Source organism: Amblyraja radiata, chromosome 13 (genome assembly GCF_010909765.2).
Source record: "Amblyraja radiata isolate CabotCenter1 chromosome 13, sAmbRad1.1.pri, whole genome shotgun sequence".
NCBI lineage: Eukaryota > Metazoa > Chordata > Chondrichthyes > Rajiformes > Rajidae > Amblyraja > Amblyraja radiata.
Genome location: NC_045968.1, coordinates 4,085,085 through 4,109,431, shown reverse-complemented (window position 1 = coordinate 4,109,431; position 24,347 = coordinate 4,085,085). Strand labels below are relative to the sequence as shown.

General features: G+C 45.7%; 1 protein-coding gene across 5 annotated transcripts in view; it reads right to left on the bottom strand.

Annotated features, from left to right (window-relative positions):
* pxylp1 (2-phosphoxylose phosphatase 1) overlaps positions 1–24,347 on the bottom strand; it is a 138,846-nt gene that overhangs the window by 23,237 nt on the left and 91,262 nt on the right. For all 5 annotated transcript variants that reach the window (XM_033031113.1, XM_033031110.1, XM_033031111.1 and 2 more), the window contains 2 exons: positions 22,503–22,664; positions 3,659–3,785 (listed from right to left, as the gene is read on the bottom strand). In XM_033031113.1, coding sequence (XP_032887004.1) covers positions 3,659–3,785; positions 22,503–22,664 — 289 coding nt within the window. The remainder of the gene's footprint in view (positions 1–3,658; positions 3,786–22,502; positions 22,665–24,347) is intronic.

Below are 24,347 nucleotides of genomic sequence, written 5' to 3'. Positions count from 1 at the left end.
AACTTCCTAAGCCTTCTAAGGAAGTAGAGGCGGCGATGTACTTTTTTGGTCCTTGCTTCGATATTGCTAGTGCGGGCCAAGTTGCTGATGATGTTGAACATCAAAAAAATATACAGATGCTGGAAATCTAAAGTATAAATAGAATAAGCAGCAACCCAGCAGCGTTTGTGGAAAGAGGAACAGAGTTAAGGGCCTGTCCCACCAGCATGCGACTCCATGCGGCAAGCACGACCTAACGTGGTCGCTTGAGCCGTACGGCCTCGCGGGGCCGGTCCCACTTCGATCGCCGGAGCCGTATGGAGTTGTGCGGAGCTGGTCCCGACATCGCGCGGGGCTCTGAAAAACTGACCGTGTTCAAAAATTCCGCGCGGCAACGGCCTGCCGGCCCACAGCCGCCTCGGCGCCGTACGCACCGCCTCAACGGGCGTGCGCAGCGTCTTGACGCCGTACGCACGTCTTGGTGCCGTACGTCACACGCGAACTTCCCGCGACTTCGCTCGAACTTCACGTCACTCACTCGATCTCCGTGCGACCCCCGCTTCCGGTTTGGTCGCGCTCGCCGCATGCAGGCGCATGCTGGTGGGACCGGCCCAGTACAGGGATCACTCGACCTCCGCGCGACCCCCGCTTCCGGTTTGGTTGCGCTTGCCGCATGCAGGTCGCATGTTCATGGGACCGGCCCTTTAATGTTTCACGATCAGAATCTTCCATCAAATCCCTCACTGGGATAATACCTTGGAAGGGGGGAGGGGTGGGGGGGCAGTGGGGGGCGCTCGTCTTTGACAAGAGACAGGGTTTGTATCTGGAGTGGAGAAGGCTGAGGGTCATAAGATCATAGATCATGTAATAGAAGCAGAATAAGGCCAGTCGGCCTATCCAGCCTACTCTGCCATTCGATCATCTCTCCTTCCTAATGGGACGACAGATGGCACAATGGGCTAAGTGTTCGGCTGGCAACCGGAAGGTAGCCGGTTCGAATCCCGCTTGGAGTGCATACTGTCGTTGTGTCCTTGGGCAAGACACTTCACCCACCTTTGCCTGTGTGTGAATGTGTGTGAGTGATTGGTGGTGGTCGGAGGGGCCGTAGGCGCAGAATGGCAGCCACGCTTCCGTCAGTCTGCCCCAGGGCAGCTGTGGCTACAGAAGTAGCTTACCACCACCGAGTGTGACTGAGGAGTGAATGAATAATGCGATGTAAAGCGCCTTGAGTATTAGAAAGGCGCTATATAAATCCCATCCATTATTATTATTATTAACCCCATTCTCCTGTCTTCGCTCGTTAACCCCATACTAATCAATAATCTATATATCTCTGCCTAAAAAATATCCATTGGCTTGGCCTCCACAGCCTTCTATGGCAATGAATTCCACTTACACCACCTTATGAGCAAAGAAATTCCCCCTCATCATCTTCCTAAAGGAACGTCCTTTAATTCTGAGGCTATTACCTCTAGTCCTAGACTCTCTAGTGGATATATCATCTCCACATCCACTCTATCCAAGCCTTTCACCATTCGGTAACTTTCAATGAGGTTGCCCCTCATCCTTCTAAACTCCAGCGAGTAGAGGCCCAGTGCTGTCATACGAGGGGAGGCTGGTTGCAAAGAAACTGGGGATAAGGTACAAACTCCGTACAGGCAGCGCCCGTAGTCTGGATCAAGCCCGGGTCTCTGGCAGCAACTCTATCACTGAGCCACCATCCCGCCCCTTTTAATTTACATATCTCTTATCAACTGTTATATCCATTATAATGTTTGTTATTATACCAGCGATAGGCTTTGATATGCTTTAATCTACAAAGATGTGAATAATTTCCCTCAATATTCCAGCATTTGCAAATTAACTACTTGTCCTTGTTCCAGTCTGTAAGATTAATGTTGACTGATCATTGGGTGAAGACGGGCTGGTGTTTAAAGCGGTGAAGTTGCACATCCTCTGGTTGATGCCAGTTTTACTGCTGTATTTCTGCCAATGGCAGAGGTAATTAACTTGGATCTAATTAATATTTATCATCAGCTTGCCGTGACACATTTAGCAACCTCTCTCACCGCTAACTGCTGATCACTGCTGATCACATACAGTAACGTGCGGGAAAGAGCGGCGATGCATGTTTAAATCGAAGGTAGACACAAAATGCTGGAGTAACTCAGCTCGCTGGGCAGCATCTCTGGAGAGAAGCAATGGGCGACGTTTTGGGTCGAGAACCTTCTTCAGACAGTATATATACAGTAACAATTGACAATAAAACTGGGCAAGCAGCGACAGAAATTATCTTTAAAAAATAAAATAATATATTTTAATACTTTGTTTAGTTTTAGTTTTAGAGGAGCAGCGGGGAAACAGGCCGACCGAGCCCGTGCTGACCAGCGATCCCTGCACATTAACTTTACATTAGATTAGATTAGATTCCTTTATTGTCATTCAGACCTTTCGGTCTGAACGAAATTTCGTTGCCTGCAGTCATACATGTAATAATAAATAACAAAACATACAATAAACACAAATTAACATCCACCACAGTGAGTTCACCAGGCACCTCCTCACTGTGATGGAGGCAAAAGTCTTAGTCTCTGTCTCTTCCCTCCTTGTACTCCCTCTGCGCTGAGGCGGATCCAGGCCGAAGATGCCGCCATCCAGTCCAGCGGACCTCCGAAGTGATGTCGCTGTCGCCTCAGCTCCAATTCGGGCCGCTGCCGAAAGCTGCAACGCCGCCTCCGCTCCGAGTCAGGCCACCGCCTCAGCTCCGATTCGTGCCGCTGCCAAAAGCCGGAACACCACCGCAGCGAGTCGGGCCACCGCTGCCTCAGCTCCGAGTCCCGCAGCCTCAGCTCCGGGTCCTGCAGCCTCAGCTCCGAGTTGGTCCGCTGCTGAAAGCTGGAACGCCGCCTCAGCGAGTCGAGCCGCCGCCGCCTCAGCGAGTCGAGCCGCCGCCGCCTCAGCTCCGAGTCCCGCAGCCTCAACTCCGAGTCGAGCCGCCGCCGCCTCAGCCCCGAAGTCAGCCAGCCTAGTCCTGGCTGGCTCTGACTCCGGAGCCTCGAGGTCGGTCGCAGTTGGAGGCCGCCAGCTCCGCCATTAGGCCTCAGAGCAGACGGAGGCAGAGAAGGGGGATACGACAAGAAAAAGTCGCATTCCCCCGAAGGAAGAGACAGAAAGCCATGTTTCACCCCCCCCCCCTCACAACCTAATAAACTAAAATTTAACTAAAACAAAGACCAAAAAAAACAACAACAAAATAAAAACAGACGGACTGCAGGCGAGCCGCAACTGTTCAACAGCGCCGCCACTTCCGGACAGCGAGTCAGGCCGCCGTTGCCTCAGCTCCTTTACAGACAAGGGACAATTCACTAAACGCAAACTAATTTTACATTTATACCAAGCCAATTAGTCTACAAAGCTGTACGTCTTTGCAGTATGGGAGGACACCGAAGATCTCGGAGAAAACCCACGCCATCACGGGGAGAACGTACAAATTCCGTACAGACAGCACTCGTAGTCGGAATCGAACCCGAGTCTCTGGCGCTGTGAGGCAGCAACTCTAATGCTGTGTCACCGTGCCACCTCTATATGACCATATTATGAATATATTTTCATGGATCACCATTGTCATTAGATCGAGACAATCTAATAGTGAATGAAAAGACGATATAAATGAACTTACCTGCCAGGGATCAGCGTACAGTCAATGGCGGGTGCTTTTGTCTTTGGAATGGCATAGAGTGGATAGCGGTCACCATGGCGAATCATAACATGAACCGATAGTAGCTTGTAGTCTGGTGGTGCATGTCCTAAGGATGTAGGATGCGGTCAACAATTAATACCTGGCATTTCCAACAGAGCAACATTTAGTCCTAGTTTTGTTTTTGTTTAGAAATACACCTGCGATTGACTTAGCAGAAAAACCAGATCATTTTTCGAAGACATGGACACCATTCATTGATTTATTACAAGGATAGTATAGTACAACACAACTTTGGAGTAAAATCTAAATATGGGTTGGGTGATGGGTGGGGAGGGATACGAGGCAGGTATATCACCACTTTTCTCTTTCTTTCTTTTTTGTCTTTTTATTTCTCTATTCCTTTTTTATTTCTTATATTTAATCACTCTTTGGCTACAGCGCTTTGGTAGTCTAGGGGTTCTATCCTTGCACATTCCACTTTTTCTCCTTTCTTTTCTCTTAACCATATCCAAAAATTAAAATTGAAGCTTTACAATAACTGGTTATATTTTTGTACACTTGCTTCTAATAAATAAAAATAAAAATAAATACACCTGCGGAAACAGGCCCTTCGGCATTTGCCAGAGAATGTGTGGTGGACCTGTAAATATTTGTTAGTGTTGAGAACACAAAGTCAGGTTACAATGGCCTCCGGCATCTGCTTGATTAAATTTAAGCGCACTTTGAAAGCAGGTTTTATGCACCAGTGCTTCTTAGTGATTAGACATTCTTATTCACCCAGCAGAGAAAAATAAGCAATAGCTGGATAACGGCAGGGGAGGATGATAGGAGCTTTAGCACTTCCAATCATTTAAATCAGATAGACCTCCTCAAAATATTCCTCAGGCAACAACTAGAGTTTAGCAGCGGCCAACAAAACAAAATCATAGTTAGACACAAAGCTGGAGTAACTCAGCGGGACAGGCAGCATCTCTGGAGAGAAGCAATGGGTGACGTTTCGTGTCGAGACTCTTCTTCAGAAGAAGCGTGCCATTGTTGAAGAAGGGTCTCGACCCAGAATGTCATCCATTCCTTCTCTTCAGAGATGCTGCCTGTCCTGCTGAGTTACTCCAGCATTTTGTGTCTATCTTTGGTGTAAACCAACATCTGCAGTTCCTTCCTAAGAGACATGATGTTAGCAAGAGCTGAAAAAAAGGGGAATTTAAGTTTAGTTTACTTTATTTTAGAGATACAGCATGTAAACAAGCCCTTCGGGCCTCCGAGTCCATACTGGCCATCGATCACCCGTTCATACCAGTTCCACATTAACCAACTTCCTTACACATTGAGGACAATTTACTCCAGAGCGATGTGTCTATCTTTGGTATAAAGCAGCATCTGCAGTTTTTGGTTCTACATATTAACTTTACATCATGTTCAGCACAAGTATTGTGGACCAAAGGGCCTGCGCGATACTGACCAATGTTCTATAAATTAAAGTCACCCGACAGTAGTTGCAAAAATATCTCCAAGCAATTACGCTCAAAGCTTAAAGTGCCTGTCCCACTTGCGTGTCCTTGGCACGTAAATTACGCGACCTCAAATTCGCGTTGAGCCGCGATGGCCCCGCGATGGTCGGGCGCGATTACATGCGTACACACAGCCGTCTGGAGCTCGTGACGTCATTTGAAGATGGACACAAAGCTGGAGTAACTCAGCGGGACAGGCAGCATCTCTGGAGAGAAGCAATGGGTGACGTTTCGTGTCGAGACTCTTCTTCAGTCTGAAAAGAAGGGTCTTGACCCGAGACGTCACCCATTGCTTCTCTCCAGAGATGCTGCCGGTCCCGCTGAGTTACTACAGCTTTGTGTCCATCTTCAATTTTCTTGGCCCCGCTCTAGGAGTAGAAGTGGGGGCGGATACGGAACGCAACGGCCGTGAGCCCCAGGCCGAGCTCGGCGATCGTTTGCCTGCCTCTGCTGCTGTTGGAGGTGAGATGTTGCGTCACTCCAGGGTCTTGGGCCTGTCCCACTTTGGCCGTCAGTTACGCGACAGGCTGTTGGCGCGCAAAGATTTCGTTCACTACAAAATCTTCGGAGCCCCGCTCGACGTCGCGCACAACTACATACCCCTCCGCTCTTCTAAGTGGGACTGGCCCCGCGAGGCCATATGATGCCTGTGCGCCTCAATGCAACCACAAGGTTGCGTAATTTGCGTGCCAAGGACACGTAAGTGGGACAGGCCCTTAACTTAATAAGTCTAAACTAGCATTCTGAGTGCGAAGCTTACTGATATAGTCAGCCAGTTTTTAGTGAACAGCTTGCAGGCTTCTCACTGCTTGTTTGATAAAGCTGTGGCACGAATCAAGAGGTTTACTCCAAAATGTTCGTGGGGGTCTCCTGGATTAAGGCCAATCTGCCTCACAAATGTGGAGTAACTCTTACAAAGAGATCCTTACACAGGATCAGGCTCTACAAACCATAATGTCTGTGCCAAACAAGATTTAGTTTTAGTTTTTTCGTTTTAGAGATACAGCACTGAAACAGGCCCTTCGGCCTACCGAGACCCGCCGACCAGCGATCCCCACACATTAATACTATCCCACACGCTCTGGGGACAATTTCACACATACGTCCAGCCAATTAACCCACAAACCTGTACGTCTTTGGAGTGTGGGAGGAAACCGAAGATCTCAGAGAAAACCCACGCAGGTCACGGGGAGAACGTACAAACTCCGTACAGACAGCACCCGTAGTCAGGATCAAGCACGAGTCGGCGGCACTGCAAGCTCTGTAAGGCAGTAACTCTTCCACTGCACGATGTATCTATAAACCAAACTAATCCACCAATCATCCCAATGAATACTGCGGGCCTCCAACATCTTCCAACTGCAGAACCAACTGTAACTACTATAGTTTAATTTTCTCATCTGTTTAAATATAATCTACATCTATCAGTTGCTTCCCAGCTGTTATGAAGCAACTGAATCATCCCCCTGCCGTCTAAAATGTGGTCCTGACCTCCCATCTACCTCATTGGAGACCACCCATTCCTTCGCTCCAGAGATGATTCTTGTCCCGCTGAGTTACTCCAGCATTTTGTTTCTACTATTAGAAATTATACTAATACACAAATGACACTAACATTTTAAATGCTTACAGAATGCAAAAAAAGAGACATGGAACAAACACACTTGATGAAGTAGAAACAGTCATATCATCAACAAACTGTTATTTTACAATTCATGAGATATTGAATCTTTGAGGCAATTATGTTCCACGCATGGAAAATTACCTTTGTTTGAGAGCACGAGGTATAATTAAGCAGCAACTCTGGATTAGAATGCATGAAACCTCGTGTAATAAATTGCAAAATTGTAATGGGTTTTTCTTTGCTTTAATGGCAAGAATAGTTTGCAAGTCCGTGTTGAGGCAGTAAATCATCACCAACAGAGTTATGCATTTAACACCGTAAAAGCACAATCCATATCATGCTGGTAAAATCTACATTATTTCTCCGTGCAAACTACAGACCATTATTTTCCGCTTGAAAATCTGTCACTGGAAACTCAACTGCATCACAAAAATACTGTGTGTGCACATCGGCCGGTATTTATATAACACTGAGTTCACTCGCTTGCATGAATATGCAATTCCTGGTGTAAATTTGCATAAATACTATAAGAAATGTTGATGCAACACCATTACAGTAATAGGAATTAAGAACCGCTAAATAGCTGCTAAATTAGAAATCATTCCAGCAAAAAAACAGGAAGATATAATATTTAAATTCTGTGTTTGTACTCCGTATCTCCCTTCTCTGCAAGTGAAAATGGTGTGTCTATGCCTGTGATATCTTCAATCTGCCTAATCTTCCACGCGGGAAAAAAACATTTTCAGAATCGCTGGTAAAGAATATTAATATCACCGTCTTCCAGGCTTGTTGCTCAAATAACATCCTTCCTCTCATTCACCTTTCAAATCCAGTCTGAACCCAATGCACAGCATTTACGCGCAACTTTATCAGTGGGGGCTGACAGCAAAAATCCTACTGGAAGTCAAAAATACTATTGAGGGCAAGTCAAGGGCACCAGCATCTCTTAGGTTTATCTTGTGGGTGGCTTATGTAAATAAACCCATATTCGTGGCTAACATTTTTCATTTGTGACAAATGAAAATACTGATAGAATTCCAGTCAGAACTCAGAACCAGAATCCTCTCACCTTCATTAATAGCACTACTCCACCACACTTGCCACTCCATCCACCACCTTGAGTTCAAGCTCATGTACAAACTCCACAGGCAGTCGTTCTTTTCTATATTGCTCGCCTTCACACTGGGCGGAGGAGGCGCTGTCCTGTACGGCTGCCTGTCCTGCAGCTGTCTGTTTTCTTCACTTCTTTTTTATTATTTTTAGTACGTTAAAGTGTGTAGTCGGGGGGTCTAATCTTTTTATGTGTGGGGGGTGGTGGGGGGGAAGGGGGAAACTGCTTTTTCGAGTCCCTACCTGGTCGGAGAGGTTGCCTTCCTCCGAGCAGCACCTTCGACCTGTCCTCGCGGCCTACCAGCGGGTCCTGGAGCGACGTTTCCTGAGGGGACCTGGCCAGAACCTCGGCTTTGGCGGCGGCGCAGCGCTGGAGCGCTATTGCGGAGCGGGCGATGCCTTTCCTGGGTCGCCGCGCTGGAACTCCAGTATGCTGGGACCGCCGATGAGAACATCGTGGAGCCGCGGTTCTGTGGAGCGGCCAGCTGCGGCGCTGAACATTACATCCCGGAGCCTGGGATCTCTCGCCGAGATCGCCAGAGTGTGGAGCTCCGTCAAACGCGGTCTGTTGGCTTGGAAGCCGCGGTCTCCGGTAAGAAGGTGGCCGTTCCTGGCGCCCCAAGCCGCTGAGGGTTCTCCCGACGCCGGAGCACCATCACCCGGCGAGAACATCGGGCGCCGTGGCGGCGACTGTGGAGGCCTCAATAGGCCCGACTCTGGGTGGACAAGAGGATGGGGACTGGACTTTGTGCCTTCCCCCACAGTGGGAATCACTGTGGGGGGATGTTTTTGTGTTGAACTTCTTGAATGCTATGTTGTATTTTTATTAGTGTGCTGCAAGGACATCTGAATTTCCCCTGAATAAGGGGATTAATAAAGTAAATCTAATCTAATCTAATCTAATCTAATCTACCAGCTATACTTTTTTAGTTTAGTATAGCTTAGAGAAACAGTGCGGAAACAGGCCCTTCAGCCCACCGAGCCCGCGTCGACCAGCGATCCCCGCACATTAACACTATCCTACACCCACTCGGGACAATTTTTACATTTACCAAGCCAATTAGCCTACAGACCTGTATGTCTTTGGAGTGTGGGAGGAAACCGAAGATCTCGGAGAAAACCCACATGGTCACAGGGAGAACGTACAAACTCCGTACAGACAGCACCCATAGTCGGGATCGAACCCGGGTCTCCAGCACTACATTCGCTGTAATGCTGCAAATCTACCGTTGTGCCACCGTGTCCTGGGCCACCTCCACTGTTAGCTTAAGGCCACACGTAAACTGGAGGAACAGCGCCTCTTATATTTCGCATGGGCAGTTTACAACCCAGCAGCATGAATATTGATTTCACTAACTCCAAGTAACCCTTGCATTTCTCTCCTCTCTCCGTCCCTCCCCTACACTAGTCGTCTTGCTCATTTCACCGTTTGTATCCCTTCGTTATCAGCTCGTCCCCATCCAACAATGGACCATTGTGGGCTCCACCTTTCCTGAGTCATCGATGCGGGCTCTGCTTTGTTCTGTACCTTTCTCATACCTCTAGATTCCCCTTCCCTAGCTCTCAATCTGATGAAGGGTCTCGACCCGAAAACGTCGCCTGTTCCTGTTCTCCAGCGATGCTGCCTGGCCTGCTGAGTTACTCCAGCTTTTTGTGTCTATCTTCTTGTCCGGGTATTTGGGTCCCTTTCAGCACAGAAAGAGTCATCTGGTCCATTGAGTGAATGGCGCCTCTCAGAGAACGCCCATCAGTCCCATTCTCCCATTTATCACCTTGCAACTTATTCTCTCATCGACTCCCGCGTATCTCCTGCCATCCAACGGCGGTGATGTATAGCATCCTATTAATCCACCAGCACACCTTTGAGATATGGGGGGGAAACTGGGGCATCCGGGAGAAACACTTGCAGACACAGGAAGGCCAAGTGAATTCCATACGCACAGGAACCCGAGGACAGGATCAAATCTGGGTCCCTGGGGCTGAGAAGCAGCAGCACTTTGTACTTGTAAAAGCCGAGACAAATTAAACCTGATTATCAGCTGCTGAGGTTTTATTCACTGGGGCACCATAGGTAGTGCTGTTTCAACAGTGGATGATAAACAGGGAGGAGAGTGCTTTCAAACCAGAAGCATTAAACAATGTGTAATTCCCTTAATTATATTAAACGGCTGCCACAGAGTTACCGCTAGCAATTCCCAGTTCAAATTGTCCGACTGGGACAATCACTTCTGATTGCATTGCATTAGAAGCGTTTCAATTTGTACCAAGCATCTCCACATCCCAGGGTAAGACCACGTTCTTCACTTAAAGGGAATGAAGAATTAAAATGACATCTATCCACACGCCACTGCACATTAGTGAAACCCCAGTGACAGCATTATAAATATAATTTAGAGATACAGTGTGGAAACAGGTCTTTGGCCCCCGAGTCGGGGTTAGATTCAAGATTCAAGCGAGTTTATTGTCATGTGTCCCTGATAGGACAATGAAATTCTTGCTTTGCTTCAGCACAACAGAACATAGAAACATAGAAACATAGAAATTAGGTGCAGGAGTAGGCCATTCGGCCCTTCGAGCCTGCACCGCCATTCAATATGATCATGGCTGATCATCCAACTCAGTATCCCTAACATAGTAAGGCATGACTACGAAACAGATCAGTGTGTCCCATATACCATTATATAAATATATACACACATGAATAAATAAACTGATAAAGTGCAAATAAATAGATAATGGGCTATTAATGTTCAGAGTTTTGTCCGAGCCGAGTTTAATAGCCTGATGGCTGTGGGGAAGTAGCTATTCCTGAACCTGGTCGTTGCAGTCTTCAGGCTCCTGTACCTTCTACCTGAAGGTAGCGGGGAGATGAGTGTGTGGCCAGGATGGTGTGGGTCTTTGATGATACTGCCAGCCTTTTTGAGGCAGCGACTGCGATAAATCCCCTCGATGGAAGGGAGGTCAGAGCCGATGATGGACTGGGCAGTGTTTGCCACTTTTTGTAGTCTTTTATGTGTAGTTATGTGGTGAAGGCAGGAACATGGGGTTGCGGGAGAAAGATAGATGAGCCATGGTTGAATGGCAGTGTGGACGTGATGGGCTGAATGGCCTAATTCTATTCCTATCGCTTATGAACCTATGAGTCCGCGCTGACCATTGATCTCCCATACACTAGTTTGATCCTTGGGACAATTTACACAAGCCAATTAACCTACAAACCTGTACATATTTGGTACGTGGGCGGAAACCGGAGCACCCGGAGAAAACCCACACTGCCACGAGGAGAAGGTACAAACTCCATACAGACAGCACCCATAGTCAGGATCGAACCCCGGTCTCTGGCGCTGTAAGGCAGCAACTCTACCGCTGCGCCACCGAGCCACCTCAAAGCCATTATTGGTGTAACTACTTGATTCCTCTTCACACAACTGTAATGAAACAAAATGATTACAAAACTCCAGTACTGCTTACAGTATTTTTTGTAAATTAATGGCATTTCCATCTAAGTGAACAAGAAAAGGTTAATTATTACCTTTTCTCAAAATCATTAACTGAATATAGTTCCAACTAGTGAAGTTTGGACAGGGAGCCTCCATCTGCAACTGGCTTCTGGACTTCCTGACAGTCGGCCCACAATCGGTTAGAGTCCCTTGCTGCGGTTTGAGTCCTTTACACCCATGATTGTGTGGCCATGCACAGTGCCAACTCAATCTATTAAGATTCAATGTCCTATTTTCACACCTTACATAGAAACATAGAAACATAGAAAACAGGTGCAGGAGTAGGCCATTCGGCCCTTCGAGCCTGCACCGCCATTCAATATGATCATGGCTGATCATCCAACTCAGTATCCTGTACCTGCCTTCTCTCCAATACCCCCTGATCCCTTTAGCCACAAGGGCCACATCTAACTCCCTCTTAAATATAGCCAATGAACTGGCCTCAACTACCTTCTGTGGCAGAGAATTCCACAGATTCACCACTCTCTGTGTGAAAAATGTTTTTCTCACTCACTCCTAAAAGATTTCCCCTTTATCCTTAAACTGTGACCCCTTGTTTTGGACTTCCCCAACATCGGGAACAATCTTCCTGCATCTAGCCTGTCCAACCCCTTAATAATTTTGTAAGTTTCTATAAGGTCCCCCCTCACTTCTAAATTCTAGCAAGTACAAGCCGAGTCTATCCAGTGGATAGTCCTGCCATCCCAGGAATTAGTCTGGTGAACCTTCTCTGTACTCCCTCTATGGCAAGAATACAGTTCCTTATCTATGTATCTCCCTCTCCCCAGACATCAGTCAGAAGTAGGGTCTCGACCAGAAACGTCACCCGTTCCTTCTCTCCAGAGGTGCTGCCTGGCCCGCTGAGTTACTCCAGAATTTTGTGTCTATCTTAAGTTTAAACCAGCATCTGCAGTTCTTTCCTACACATTTTGTCCGCTCCTCTGCAAAATCTCCTCAAGGTATGTCTACTTTGAAGAGGTTTTCCTTCTTTCCCTGACAAGAGTTCAGCAACATCCTCTCTCGCTGCTCCCCCTGTTATTCCTCCTGCTCTCCGACTCCGACCACGTTTTAAACCAAACGCACGACCAGAGCCACATTTGTTTCCACATTTTCCTTGGACTTCATTCCCTTTGTCCAATTTTCACACCTTACCTTTCCTTATCTATGTATCTCCCTCTCCCCTAAGATCAGTCTGAAGAAGGGTCTCAACCCGAAACGTCACCCAATCCCTTTCTCCGGAGATGCTGCCTGCCCCGTTGAGTTACTCCAGCATCGTGTGTCTGTTAAGTTTGCTGTTATCGTCTAGAATAGATGAACGACTGCGATGAGACAGAGTACAGGAAAGAGATTGAGAACCTTGTGCCATGGTGTCAGAAAAAATAACCAAGCCATTAACATCAGCGAGGCCCGTCATTAATCTAAGAAAGCAAGAGGGTGGGGCTGTACACAGCCTCATCAGAAGAACTGCTGTAGGGATGGTCGACAACTTCAGGTCCATACATTGTGGGCCAAAGGGCCTGTTCTCGTGCTGTACGGTTCTATGCCATTAGCAAACAAACCTGGTCAAGTTAACCCAGGTGCATAAAGTCATGAGGGAATTAGATAGTGAATGCACAGAGTGCATTTTTCCCAGGGTAGGTGAATCAAGAACTAGAGAGCGTAGGTTTAAAAGGACATACAGTGCTGGAGTAACTCAGCAGGTTGGGCAGCATCTCTGGAGAACATGGATAGGTGATGTTATGGGTCGAACATAGATTTAAGGTGAGAGGGGAAATAGACAATAGATAATAGGTGCAGGAGTAGGCCATTCGGCCCTTCGAACCAGCACCGCCATTCAATATGATCATGGCTGATCATCCACAATCAGTACCCCGTTCCTGCCTTCTCTCCATATCCCCTGACTCCGCTATCTTTAAAAGCCCTATCTAGCTCTCTCTTTAATAGGTGCCTGAGAAGATTTAATAGGTACCTGAGGAGACAACCTTTTTCACACAGGGGATGGTGGGTATGTGGAATGAGCTGCCAGAGGAAGTAGTTGAGGCAGGTACAGTAACAACATGTATCAGAAGTTTGGACAAGTACATGGATAGGAAAAGTTCAAAGGGATATGTGACAAATACAAACAGATGAGACTAGCTTAGATGGGGCATCCTGGTCAGCATGGATGAATTCAGTTGAAGGTCTGTATACATGCTGGAGGACTCTATGCCTATGTATCTGAATCTGGTCATTTTCAATATTAATCCTATCAGCAACATAAAATAAATGTTGGTCTTTATCAATATTGGAGAGGCAAGAGACTGCAGATGTTGAAACATGGAACAAAATACAAACTGCTGGAGAAACATGTTCATAAATGATAGGAGCAGAATTAGGCCATTTGGTCCTTCAAATCTACTCCACCATTCAACCATGGTGACCTATCTTTCCATCTTAACCCCATTCTCCTGCCCTCTTCCCATAACCCCTAACACTCACACTAATCAAGAATCTATCTACTCTCTGCCTTAAAAATATCCATTTGACTTGGCCTACAATACTTCTGTGGCAATGAATTCCACAGATTCCCCACCCTTTGAGTAAAGAAATTCCTATTCATCCCTGTCCTAAAGAACTTTCTTTTATTCTGAGGCTGTGCCCTCTGGTCCTAGACTCTCCCACTAGTGGAAATATCCTCTCCACTTTATCCAGGCCTTAGGTAGGACTTAGTAGGTCAAGTTGCATCTGATGCTGTTCAGACCACTGAGTTCCTGCAGCAGTTTGTCCTTTGCTTTTAATCAATCCTCCTGTTGGCTCTGACTTGAACATTATTCAATACATCTCTGGCAGGATCGCGGCAGGCATCGAGAAGGCGTTTTACAGACCAGCGGAGTTAAGTGGACTACGGTAGACTCCCACTGCACAGCTGGGAAGATCTAAAACGTCAGACAGATTTTATTTCGACGAGTTTGCAGAGTGCAATCAATGCCACAAATGATTACGGTACAAGAACTGTTCCAGAGCCGCTGTCTGAAAAAAGCTCAGAGAATTGCTAAGGACAAACTGCACCCCCTCCACATACACCTGGATCTCCTGCCATCAGGCAAGAGATATCGAAGAATCAAAGCCCGGACTACAAGACTGCTAAACAGCTTCCTACCACAGGCTGTGAGGCTGCTAAACAGTCACTCTGTACTCACAGTCACTTGATTCTGCGGCTTGGCACGGACACTTTAATAACTGGCACTGGCCACTTTAATAACTGGCACTGGCCACTCAAATCAGCTGCCCCGGACATTTTTATGATTTGTTTATTGTATTTTAACGTTGTGTTTTACCTGCTTTTAATTATTTATACTGTTCCATCAGGGACTGGATTGTTTTTAGTGTTATTATGTGTGAAATGTTTTAAATTTCATGTGCGATGCTCCGCTATTCCCTGGGAAACGTCTTTTCATTTTGCACTGTACAACTGTTGCTTGCAAGATGACAATAAAGGTTGATTGATTGATTAGCCATCAGTGATGTAAAAGAACAGCCACACAACACAGCCCATGGTCACACTTCTCACTACCCAGTTACTTTAGTTGCTACACTAGCAACTAAGGATTGCTCTGCCCAGTACAAGAAGGCTCTGCAGAGAGTTGTGCGTTCGGCCGAACGCACTACGGGAACTTCACTCGCCCCCCTGCAGGAACTATACATCAGGAGGTGCAACTCCAGAGCAAATAAAATCATGGGAGACCCCTTCCACCCCTGCAACGGACTGTTCCAGCTGCTACGTTCAGGCAAACGCCTCCGTTGCCATGCTGTGAGAACGGAGAGGTTGAGAAGGAGTTTCTTCCCAGAGGCCATTAGGACTGTAAACTCCTATCTCACCAAGGACTAACGTTACTGTACCATTCGACTGCTTTTTTTAAAATTGCTGTTTTTTCCCTTTTTCCTTCTGCCCACAATATTTAATACGTAAAAGAATATGTGATTCTGTTCCATTCTGTTTGTTGATTGTTTGTTTGTTTATTGCACGATTCGCGAGCATTGCCACTTTTCATTTCACTGCACATCTCGTATGTGTGTGTAATGAATAAACTTGACTTGACTTGACTTGACACAGTGACATCTCTGCTGCCTGCACTTCATGGTCCCTATAATGAAAATGTATCAGTTGATCAAACCTCATATGGCACCAAACTCAGTGACAAATGGGATTGTCATAAGGTTATAAGTGTTAGGAGTAGAATTAGACCACTCGGCCCAGCAAGTCTACTCCGCCATTCAATCATGGCTGATCTATCTCTTCCTCCTAACCCCATTCTCCTGCCTTCTCCCCATAACATCTGACACCTGGGCTAATACTGTTCTCACATGTACTGAACATACCTTGGTCAATGCAGCGTCCACACCATCTTTGGAGGGAGTTCAGTTTGGAGGGATATGGCCAAACACATAGAGACTAGTGTGGCTGGGACATGCTGGCCGGTGTACGACCCTATGACTATGACAATCTCTCCAAACAGGAGTCAGGGCTTATGGGGAGAAGGCAGGAGAATGAGGTTGAGAAGGAAAGATAGGTCAGCCACGATTGAGTGGCGGAGTAGACTTGAAGGGCCAATTGGCTTAATTCTGCTCCTAGAAGCTATGAACAAGCGGTATACAAAAATTAGAAAAATCTGTTGATGCATAAAACACTTAGTGAACTGTTCCTTGGTTAATAAGATAAATTAATAGGTCTTTTATGCCAGAGGTTATGCACATTCATCTTAAAATGAAGTCTACATTTGTCTGGATATGAATGCTTCTACAAGGTTAATCTCAAAGCAATACATATTGACACTGTCATGCAATTAATGCTGAGGATGTGAGTGCATTTATCTCAGAGAACACTGAGCAGCAGCCGAACAGAATGAAGGAAGGGGATGAACATCTAGAGAATGTATGAAGATCAAGAAGGCTGCCACTGTGACGCAGCGGTAACGTTGCTGCCTTAAACCCCTGTCCCACGGAACGAGTTCATTCCAAGAGCTCTCCCGAGTTTCCCCTGATTCGAACTCGGAGATTTACGGTAATGGCCACTCGTCGGTACTCGGGGCTCTCGTGGACATTTTTGAACGAGTCTTCCCGTGATAACCTGCCGTTAGCGAGTCTTTCCGTGTACCTGCCGTTAGCGTTACGAGCAGCTACGAGATGTCCCCGTGCTCCGACGTACCCGCTATGTTCATTCTCCGTGCTTACCACGAGTTTGATTTTTTTTAATACTCGGGAGAGCTCTTGGAATGAACTCTTACCGTGGGACAGGGCTATTACAGTGTTTGCAGTGCCGGAAACCCAGGTTCGATCCCGACTAGGGGTGCTGTCTGTACGGAGTTTGTACGTTCTCCCCGTGACCATCCGAGATCTTCGGTTTCCTCCCACACTCCAAATAATAATAATAATAATGGATGGGATTTATATAGCGCCTTTCTAATACTCAAGGCGCTTTACATCGCATTATTCATTCACTCCTCAGTCACACTCGGTGGTAGTAAGCTACTTCTGTAGCCACAGCTGCCCTGGGGCAGACTGACGGAAGCGTGGCTGCCATTCTGCGCCTACGGCCCCTCCGGCCACCACCAATCACTCACACACATTCACACACATTCACACACAGGCAAAGGTGGGTGAAGTGTCTTGCCCAAGGACACAACGACAGTATGCACTCCAAGCGGGATTCGAACCGGCTACCTTCCGGTCGCCAGCCGAACACTTAGCCCATTGTGCCATCTGTCTGTCAGGTATGTAGGTTACTTGGCTTGGTGTATGTGTAAATTGTCCCTAGCGAGTATAGGATAGTGTGTAGGATGCTGGTCGGTGCGGACTTGGTGGGCCGAAGGGCCTGTTTCCACGCTGTATCTCTAAGACAAAAAAACCTAAAAACAAATGACGGCACTCTCCCCGTGGTCTTGAACAGGTTTCATGACACCGCCATTTCAGGCTCACACAACTTCTTCTTCTTGCGTATGGCGTGCACAGCCTAAAGTTGCCAGACAACTTCTATTTGATTATATTTCATTGTGCACGCCAGATTGAATGCATTCGTCGAAACAGGGCGGACCACGTGAAGGTTGCAATCTCCCACCCCAGGCTCACACATGAAGGATGGAAACTAATCTTGAAGTGACTGCTAACTCCAGTGCCAAAAAACATAAGCGAGAGGCCTGTTTACTGAAACCCAGTCGACTAAATTATAATAGTTCCACTCTTTCAAAAATCATGGGTGCTATAAATTACTCGAGAGTTATTTGATTCCAATTTGCAAGTGATGAAACAGCTATTAATGCTCAGCCTAGGAGTTGCCACTAAATATGGTGCTTGCAGGCTACAACAGCTGGGAAAGCAGTTGTCCTAAATCAAGTGTTGGAATGCATGTTCAGTAAACATCTGTCAGGGTATTAATGCTCAGGTCACGATGGTAATATTGAGGTAAAGTTTGCAACACAGCTAGCTCGTTTCTGGTTCCATATGTGCCTCTGCTATACCTGTTACACATCAGATCTGGTTATTTCATTGAAAACAAAGTCTGTGGTTAACCAGTTCAAATTCCAGGAAAATAAGCTCAGAAGTCACAGGAGCCAAATTAGGCCATTCAGCCCATCATTCAATCATGGTGGATCTATCTTTTCCTCTCAACCCCATTCTCCTGCCATCTTGCATGGCAACAACCAAACCGCAAATCAGAAATCACTAACAAATGGCAACTAACTTGGAATGTTTCTCCTCAATTGCTTCAAATTATGATGACAAGTGAACACTAATTTGCAATTTAAATTTGGTTTTTCACTAATTGTGAAATAGAGTTGAGGAATCAAGAATCAGAGGATGTAGATTGAAGTTGGGAGGGAAAAATATTACTAGGTATCGGAAGGGCAGCCTTTTCCATACAGAAGGTGGTGGATATATGGAGTGAGCTGCCAGAGGAGATAGTTGAGACAGATACTATAATAACATTTAAAAGGCATATGGACAGGTAAGGTTAAAGGAATATGGGCCAAATGCAGGTAGGAGGGACTAGTGTAGAAAGGGCAGGTACACAAAAATGCTGGAGAAACTCAGCGGGTTTCAGCCCGAAACGTTGCCTATTTCCTTCGCTCCATAGATGCTGCTTGCACCCGCTGAGTTTCTCCAGCATTTTTGTGTACCTTCGATTTTCCAGCATCTGCAGTTACTTCTTAAACACAGTGTAGAAAGGGCAGCTTGGTTGGCATGGGCAAGTTCGGGCGAAGGGCCCCAACCTCTATAACTAGATTTGTCTAGGTCTGAGTATTCGGTAGTAATCATACTAGCAATAGATAAAGGCTGCAAGGCACATTATTATTATTAATATATAATATGGAAGCACAGGACATTATTCGACCCATCAATATGGGTTCAACTGGTGAAAACTGTTCAATTGCATCACAATTAAGTTGAATCTTAACTATATTTAATTGCTTTTGCTTCACAGCTAACACTGCTAACACCAACTGAATCATGAACAGGCTTGGTCGCACTAGGGACTTCAGGCTTTTGTTGCGCTAATATTGTTTTTTTGTAAATTGAATGAACTTTCTTTCTGGTTATTGTGTGATTTACGAGCACAGACCAGGTACAGATGCTCCTGTTCTGTTTTTGGCACATATGTCAACTAAACACTCTTGAATCTTGACTTAATAAACTCCTACCTAATAAAAATATATATTTATTTCAGTCTTGAAAATTTCAATTGACTCGGTGCTACAGCCTTTCATGTGAGAGGTAGTTTCAACTACTCGTTACACTTTGGGTGGATATTGCTTCCTGTTTTCACATCAAACCCAACGAGAATTTAAATTACACCTAAATTATTACCAGCACTCAGAATTTTACTGCCAGATTAATTAGTTTCTCGTTAGCTAATCTTTGCTTTCTTTAGAACTTGATTGGAACATCCCACATGCTAAAGTGAGACAATAAAAATGTTTTATGATACAGGAAAAGGCATTCAGTTGAAAAGCAAAAAAACATCAAAACACGCTGTACCTCTTGACCTAATTCGGTCTTTGTAAAATTTCCCTTTGGGATCTACAACAATAAATTATTATTTGCTTTTGAACAGATGTCAGCTGGTTTTCTGTGGTACAGCTTGTGTAAAAATCTGCTCAATAACTTTTTTTTAATAAAGATCTGAAATAATTAAAATCTAATGTTCCTTTGATTTAAGTAGACTTATTTTGACAGGGGAATTGATTGCACGTATTTAAAATGCCTGACTTTAGGCTCGGGAGTCATAAAATCTAGAGAGCTCACGGGGATTGGCAAGGCAGGTCAGTATATTTGTATTTTTTCTACACGCAATCTTTCATGTTTTTCTTTATGAAACAAGTTAATTAACAAATTCTCCTCCATGTGTAATGGTTTCTGGATATAATCAGGTTGGCATTTGTTAAATCCTCTAATCACTATACTTGAAGATGACGATTCGGGGCGGGAATGTGGCACAGCGGCTGAGTTGCGGCCTTACAGCACCAGAGACCTGGATTTGAACCTGACTACGGGTGCTGTCTGTATGGAGTTTGTACGTTCTTCCTGTGGCCCTGTGAGTTTGCTCCGCTTTCCTCACAATCTCCAAAGACATGCAGGTTTATAGGTTAATTAGCTTTGCTAAAATTGTGAATTACCCCAGGTGTGTAGGATGATGCTAGTGTACGGGGTGATCGCTGGCCGGCAGGGACTCGGTGGGTCAAAGGGCCTGTTTCCACGCTGTATCTCTAAAGTAAAGTAACTAAAGTAAGAATTCTATCGCTCAAGTATTGCCCAGGTGATGAAGATTGGAATTGCTGCCATGATGCCAAGCAACACTGAGAGGGTGTTTCGATGGACAATAGACTATTGACAATAGGAGTCACGTAGCATGGAAAAAGGCCATTCGGCCCTTCGAGCCAGCACCGCCATTCAATGTGATCATGGCTGATCATCCACAATCAGTACACCATTCCTGCCTTCTCCCCATATCCCCTGACTCCGCTATCTTTAAGAGCTCTATCCAACCCTCTAAGGTGCTGCCAAAGGTGTTACTGTCAAAGGTGCTGCTTTTTAGATGAAAAATCTAAAGAATCTCCTCTCTCCCCCACCCCTATCTTACATTCCAATCAGTATAAAAAGCCTAATATTTGAACAAGAAAACCAATTGCCTGGAGAGACATCAGTTCTTTCGATTGAAAGGAAACCGGCCTTTTGGCCTGGACTACTCAGGCCCACTCTCTAGTTGGTGAGGGGACTATTCAGTTGCCTGACAAACAGCCGGAAAGAAACTGTCCCTGAATCTGGAGATGTGCGTTTTCAAACTCCTGATGGGAAAGGGAAGAAGAGGAAGTGAGATTGGTCCTTGATTATGCTGGTGGCCTTGTCAAGGCAGCTTGGTGTAGAGGGGAGTCAACGGAAGGTAAGGTTTGTTTGTGTGATGGACTGGATGATGTACATCAGATGTTCCAAGATTGAGATCCATCAATACAGTCCTACATCAGGATGGGGAACAGTGTACGATCTCCCTTGTGACTGGGGCCTTATTTTTGTTAAGGGCCTGTCCCATGAGCATGCGATAGCATGCGTCTAGCGCGACCAAACATGGTCGCTTGAGGCATACGGCCTCGCGGGGCCGGTCCCACTTCGATCGCCGGAGGCGTATGGAGTTGTGCGGGGCTGGTCCCGACATCGCGTGGGGCTCCAAAAATCTTGCACTGTTCGAAAATCCCGTGCGCCAACGGCCTGTCGGCCCACAGCCGCATTGAGGCCGTACGCAGTGTCTCGACGTCGTACGCAGCGTCTTGATGTCAAACGCAGCGTCTTAACGGCGTACGCCTAGCGCGTGGCATTGCGCGATGACGTCACCGCCCGAGGCCGTGCGACGTCCAAATTCAGTCGGCCCGCCTCCTGCCTAGCTGATTGGTGAGTTTGACATAAATTACGTCACGCGTGAACTTTGCGCGTACTTACCGTGTACTTAACGTGAACTTAGCTTCCGTTTGGTCGCACTAGACACATGCAATCGCATGCTGGTGGGACAGGCCCTTTACATGGTAAATGGCATAGACTTGGGATAGTTCTATCCCATGTTAAAGTCCTATTATCAGATGTCAAATGTAATTCTTGATGAAGATTACTCTAGACCACAATCCACTGGACCTACACTGAGATTCAGCTTCAGACCATTACCATACATTCAGTTATTATCATAAGCAGCAATTAGCTATGTCTTTTTTTACAGCATAAAACTCAGTGCGTGATAACAGTGCACTCCAGACTGATTTATGTTTATAGATACTGTGACATCTGTTTTTAATTAATTTCCTCAAGAAATCTAGCTTTCATTTGCAGGGTGCTGTTCCAAGATACCAGGTTTAATTTAGTTTAGTTTAGTTTAGTTTAGTTTAGAGATACTGTGCAGAAACAGACCCTTCGGCCCACCGAGTCTGTGCTGACCAGCGATCCCTGCATACTAACACTATCCTACACACACTAGGGACAATTTACAATTTACTGTACACTAATCCAATTAGCCTATAAATCTGTATATCTTTGGAGTGTGGGAGGAAATCAGGAGCACCCGGAGGAAACCCACCCAGGTCACGGGGAGAACGTGCAAACTCCGTACAGACAGCACTCGTAGTCAGGATCGAACCTGGGTCATAAGGTCATAAGTGGTAGGAGTAGAATTAGGCCATTCAGCCCATCGGGTCTACTCGCCATTCAATCATGGCTGATCTATCACTCTCTCTCCGAACCCCATTCTCCTGCCCATAACCTTCGATACCTATACTAACCAAGAATCTATCTATCTCCGTTTTGAAACTATCCACTGACTTGGATTCCACAACTGTCTGTACCAAAGAATTCCACAGATTCACAACCCTCTGACTAAAGAAATTTCTCATCTTCCTTCCTTTAATCCTGAGGCTATGACCTCTCGTCCTGGACACTCCTACCTAGTGGAAACGTCCTCTCCACATCACTCTATCCCAGCCTTTCACTATTCCGTACGTTTCAAAGAGGTCCCCCCTCAACTCTACCGCTGCGCCACCGTGCCACCAAAGCTCCGTTTAAGATCATACCTTCCATGCCGTGGTCAGTGTTATTCGGCAGGTTGCAGTACAGGTAGGCCTCATAAATGGGATCCAGGCTGGGAGGGGTGGTATACATATTTGCCGAAATTTGCTTTCTGATTTTAGCCACCATTCCATCCTCTTTTGACATAGCCACAGGAATCAGATGCACTGGAATGAAAAATCAAATTTAAATTATTTACTCGGCTAAAAATAAATTGGTGCAAGGATAGATACATTCCATTTTAAAAACTTCCCCTGTTGCCTGTCATGTAAAACCAGCAATAATCAGTGTTGCAACAACATCTATATTATCTGTCAATTTATTATGGGGAAGCTACATTTCCCTCAAGCGTATCAATATCTCCTCTCATTCTTCTGAACTCCTGCGAATATTGGCCCAGTGCCATCAAAATCAAACCTTCATCATATGTTAATCTACTCATTTTTAGTCCCTTCATTCTCGTCCTTTGGTAGAGATGTATATTCTGCATTCAACACTTCTGTATTCGTCAAAAGTGCATGCTTATCCCAAAGCATGTTGAAAGCCTTAAATTTGTGTCACTCAGCCCGCTATCTCTAAGGATTTCTGATAATGAGTTAACCGCTAATCCTTAATACACAATGGAGAAAGCACAGCACTGCATACCTCTGAGCCTTGTGATTGTTTCTTGTAACTAATTGAAATAACCACTAACAGCGGTGTTAATAAGTCTATAGTTGCGAAACACAATATTAAGTCCTTTTTAAAAAAAATGAATGTCAGTTATTCTTTCAAAACACAATTACTGCGTCATATGGATTAAGGTTTAATTACAGTACTTTAGATTAAACTGTCAAGCTAATTTTTACAAATTACATATGATTTTAACTCTCCTAGATTCAGGCATTGTAATAGGCACAGACTATTGCAGCAATGTTAACAGTGAAGTACTTCAATTTAAACATGAATCGCAGTTCAACACTTTAGAAACCTTTACTACTTAATATATTAGTTTAGTTTAGTTTAGTTTAGTTTAGTTTAGAGATATGGCATGGAAACAGGCCCTTCAGCCCACCAAGTCCACACCGACCAACAATCACCCCGTACACTGGTTCTATCTTACACTCTAAGGACAGTTTACAGGAGTGAATTAACATAGAAACATAGAAAAAAGGTGCAGGAGTAGGCCATTCGGCCCTTCGAGCCTGCACCGCCATTCAATATGATCATGGCTGATCATCCAACTCAGTATCCTGTACCTGCCTTCTCTCCATACCCCCTGATCCCTCTAGCCACAAGGGCCACATCTAACTCCCTCTTAAATATAGCCAATGAACTGGCCTCAACTACTTTCTGTGGCAGAGAATTCCAGAGATTCACCACTCTCCGTGTGAACAAAAATGTTCTTATCTCGGTCCTAAAAGACTTCCTTCCCCCTTATCCTTAAACAGGTTGGACAGGCTAGATGCAGGAAGATTGCTCCCGATGTTGGGGAAGTCCAGGACAAGGGGTCACAGCTTAAGGATAAGGGGGAAATCCTTTAAAACCGAGATGAGAAGAACTTTTTTCACACAGAGAGTGGTGAATCTCTGGAACTCCCTGCCACAGAGGGTAGTCGAGGCCAGTTCATTGGCTATATTTAAGAGGGAGTTAGATGTGGCCCTTGTGGCTAAGGGGATCAGGGGGTATGGAGAGAAGGCAGGTACGGGATACTGAGTTGGATGATCAGCCATGATCATATTGAATGGCGGTGCAGGCTCGAAGGGCCGAATGGCCTACTCCTGCACCTAAATTCTATGTTTCTATGTTTCTATGTTAAACTGTGACCCCTTGTTCTGGACTTCCCCAACATCGCGAACAATCTTCTTGCA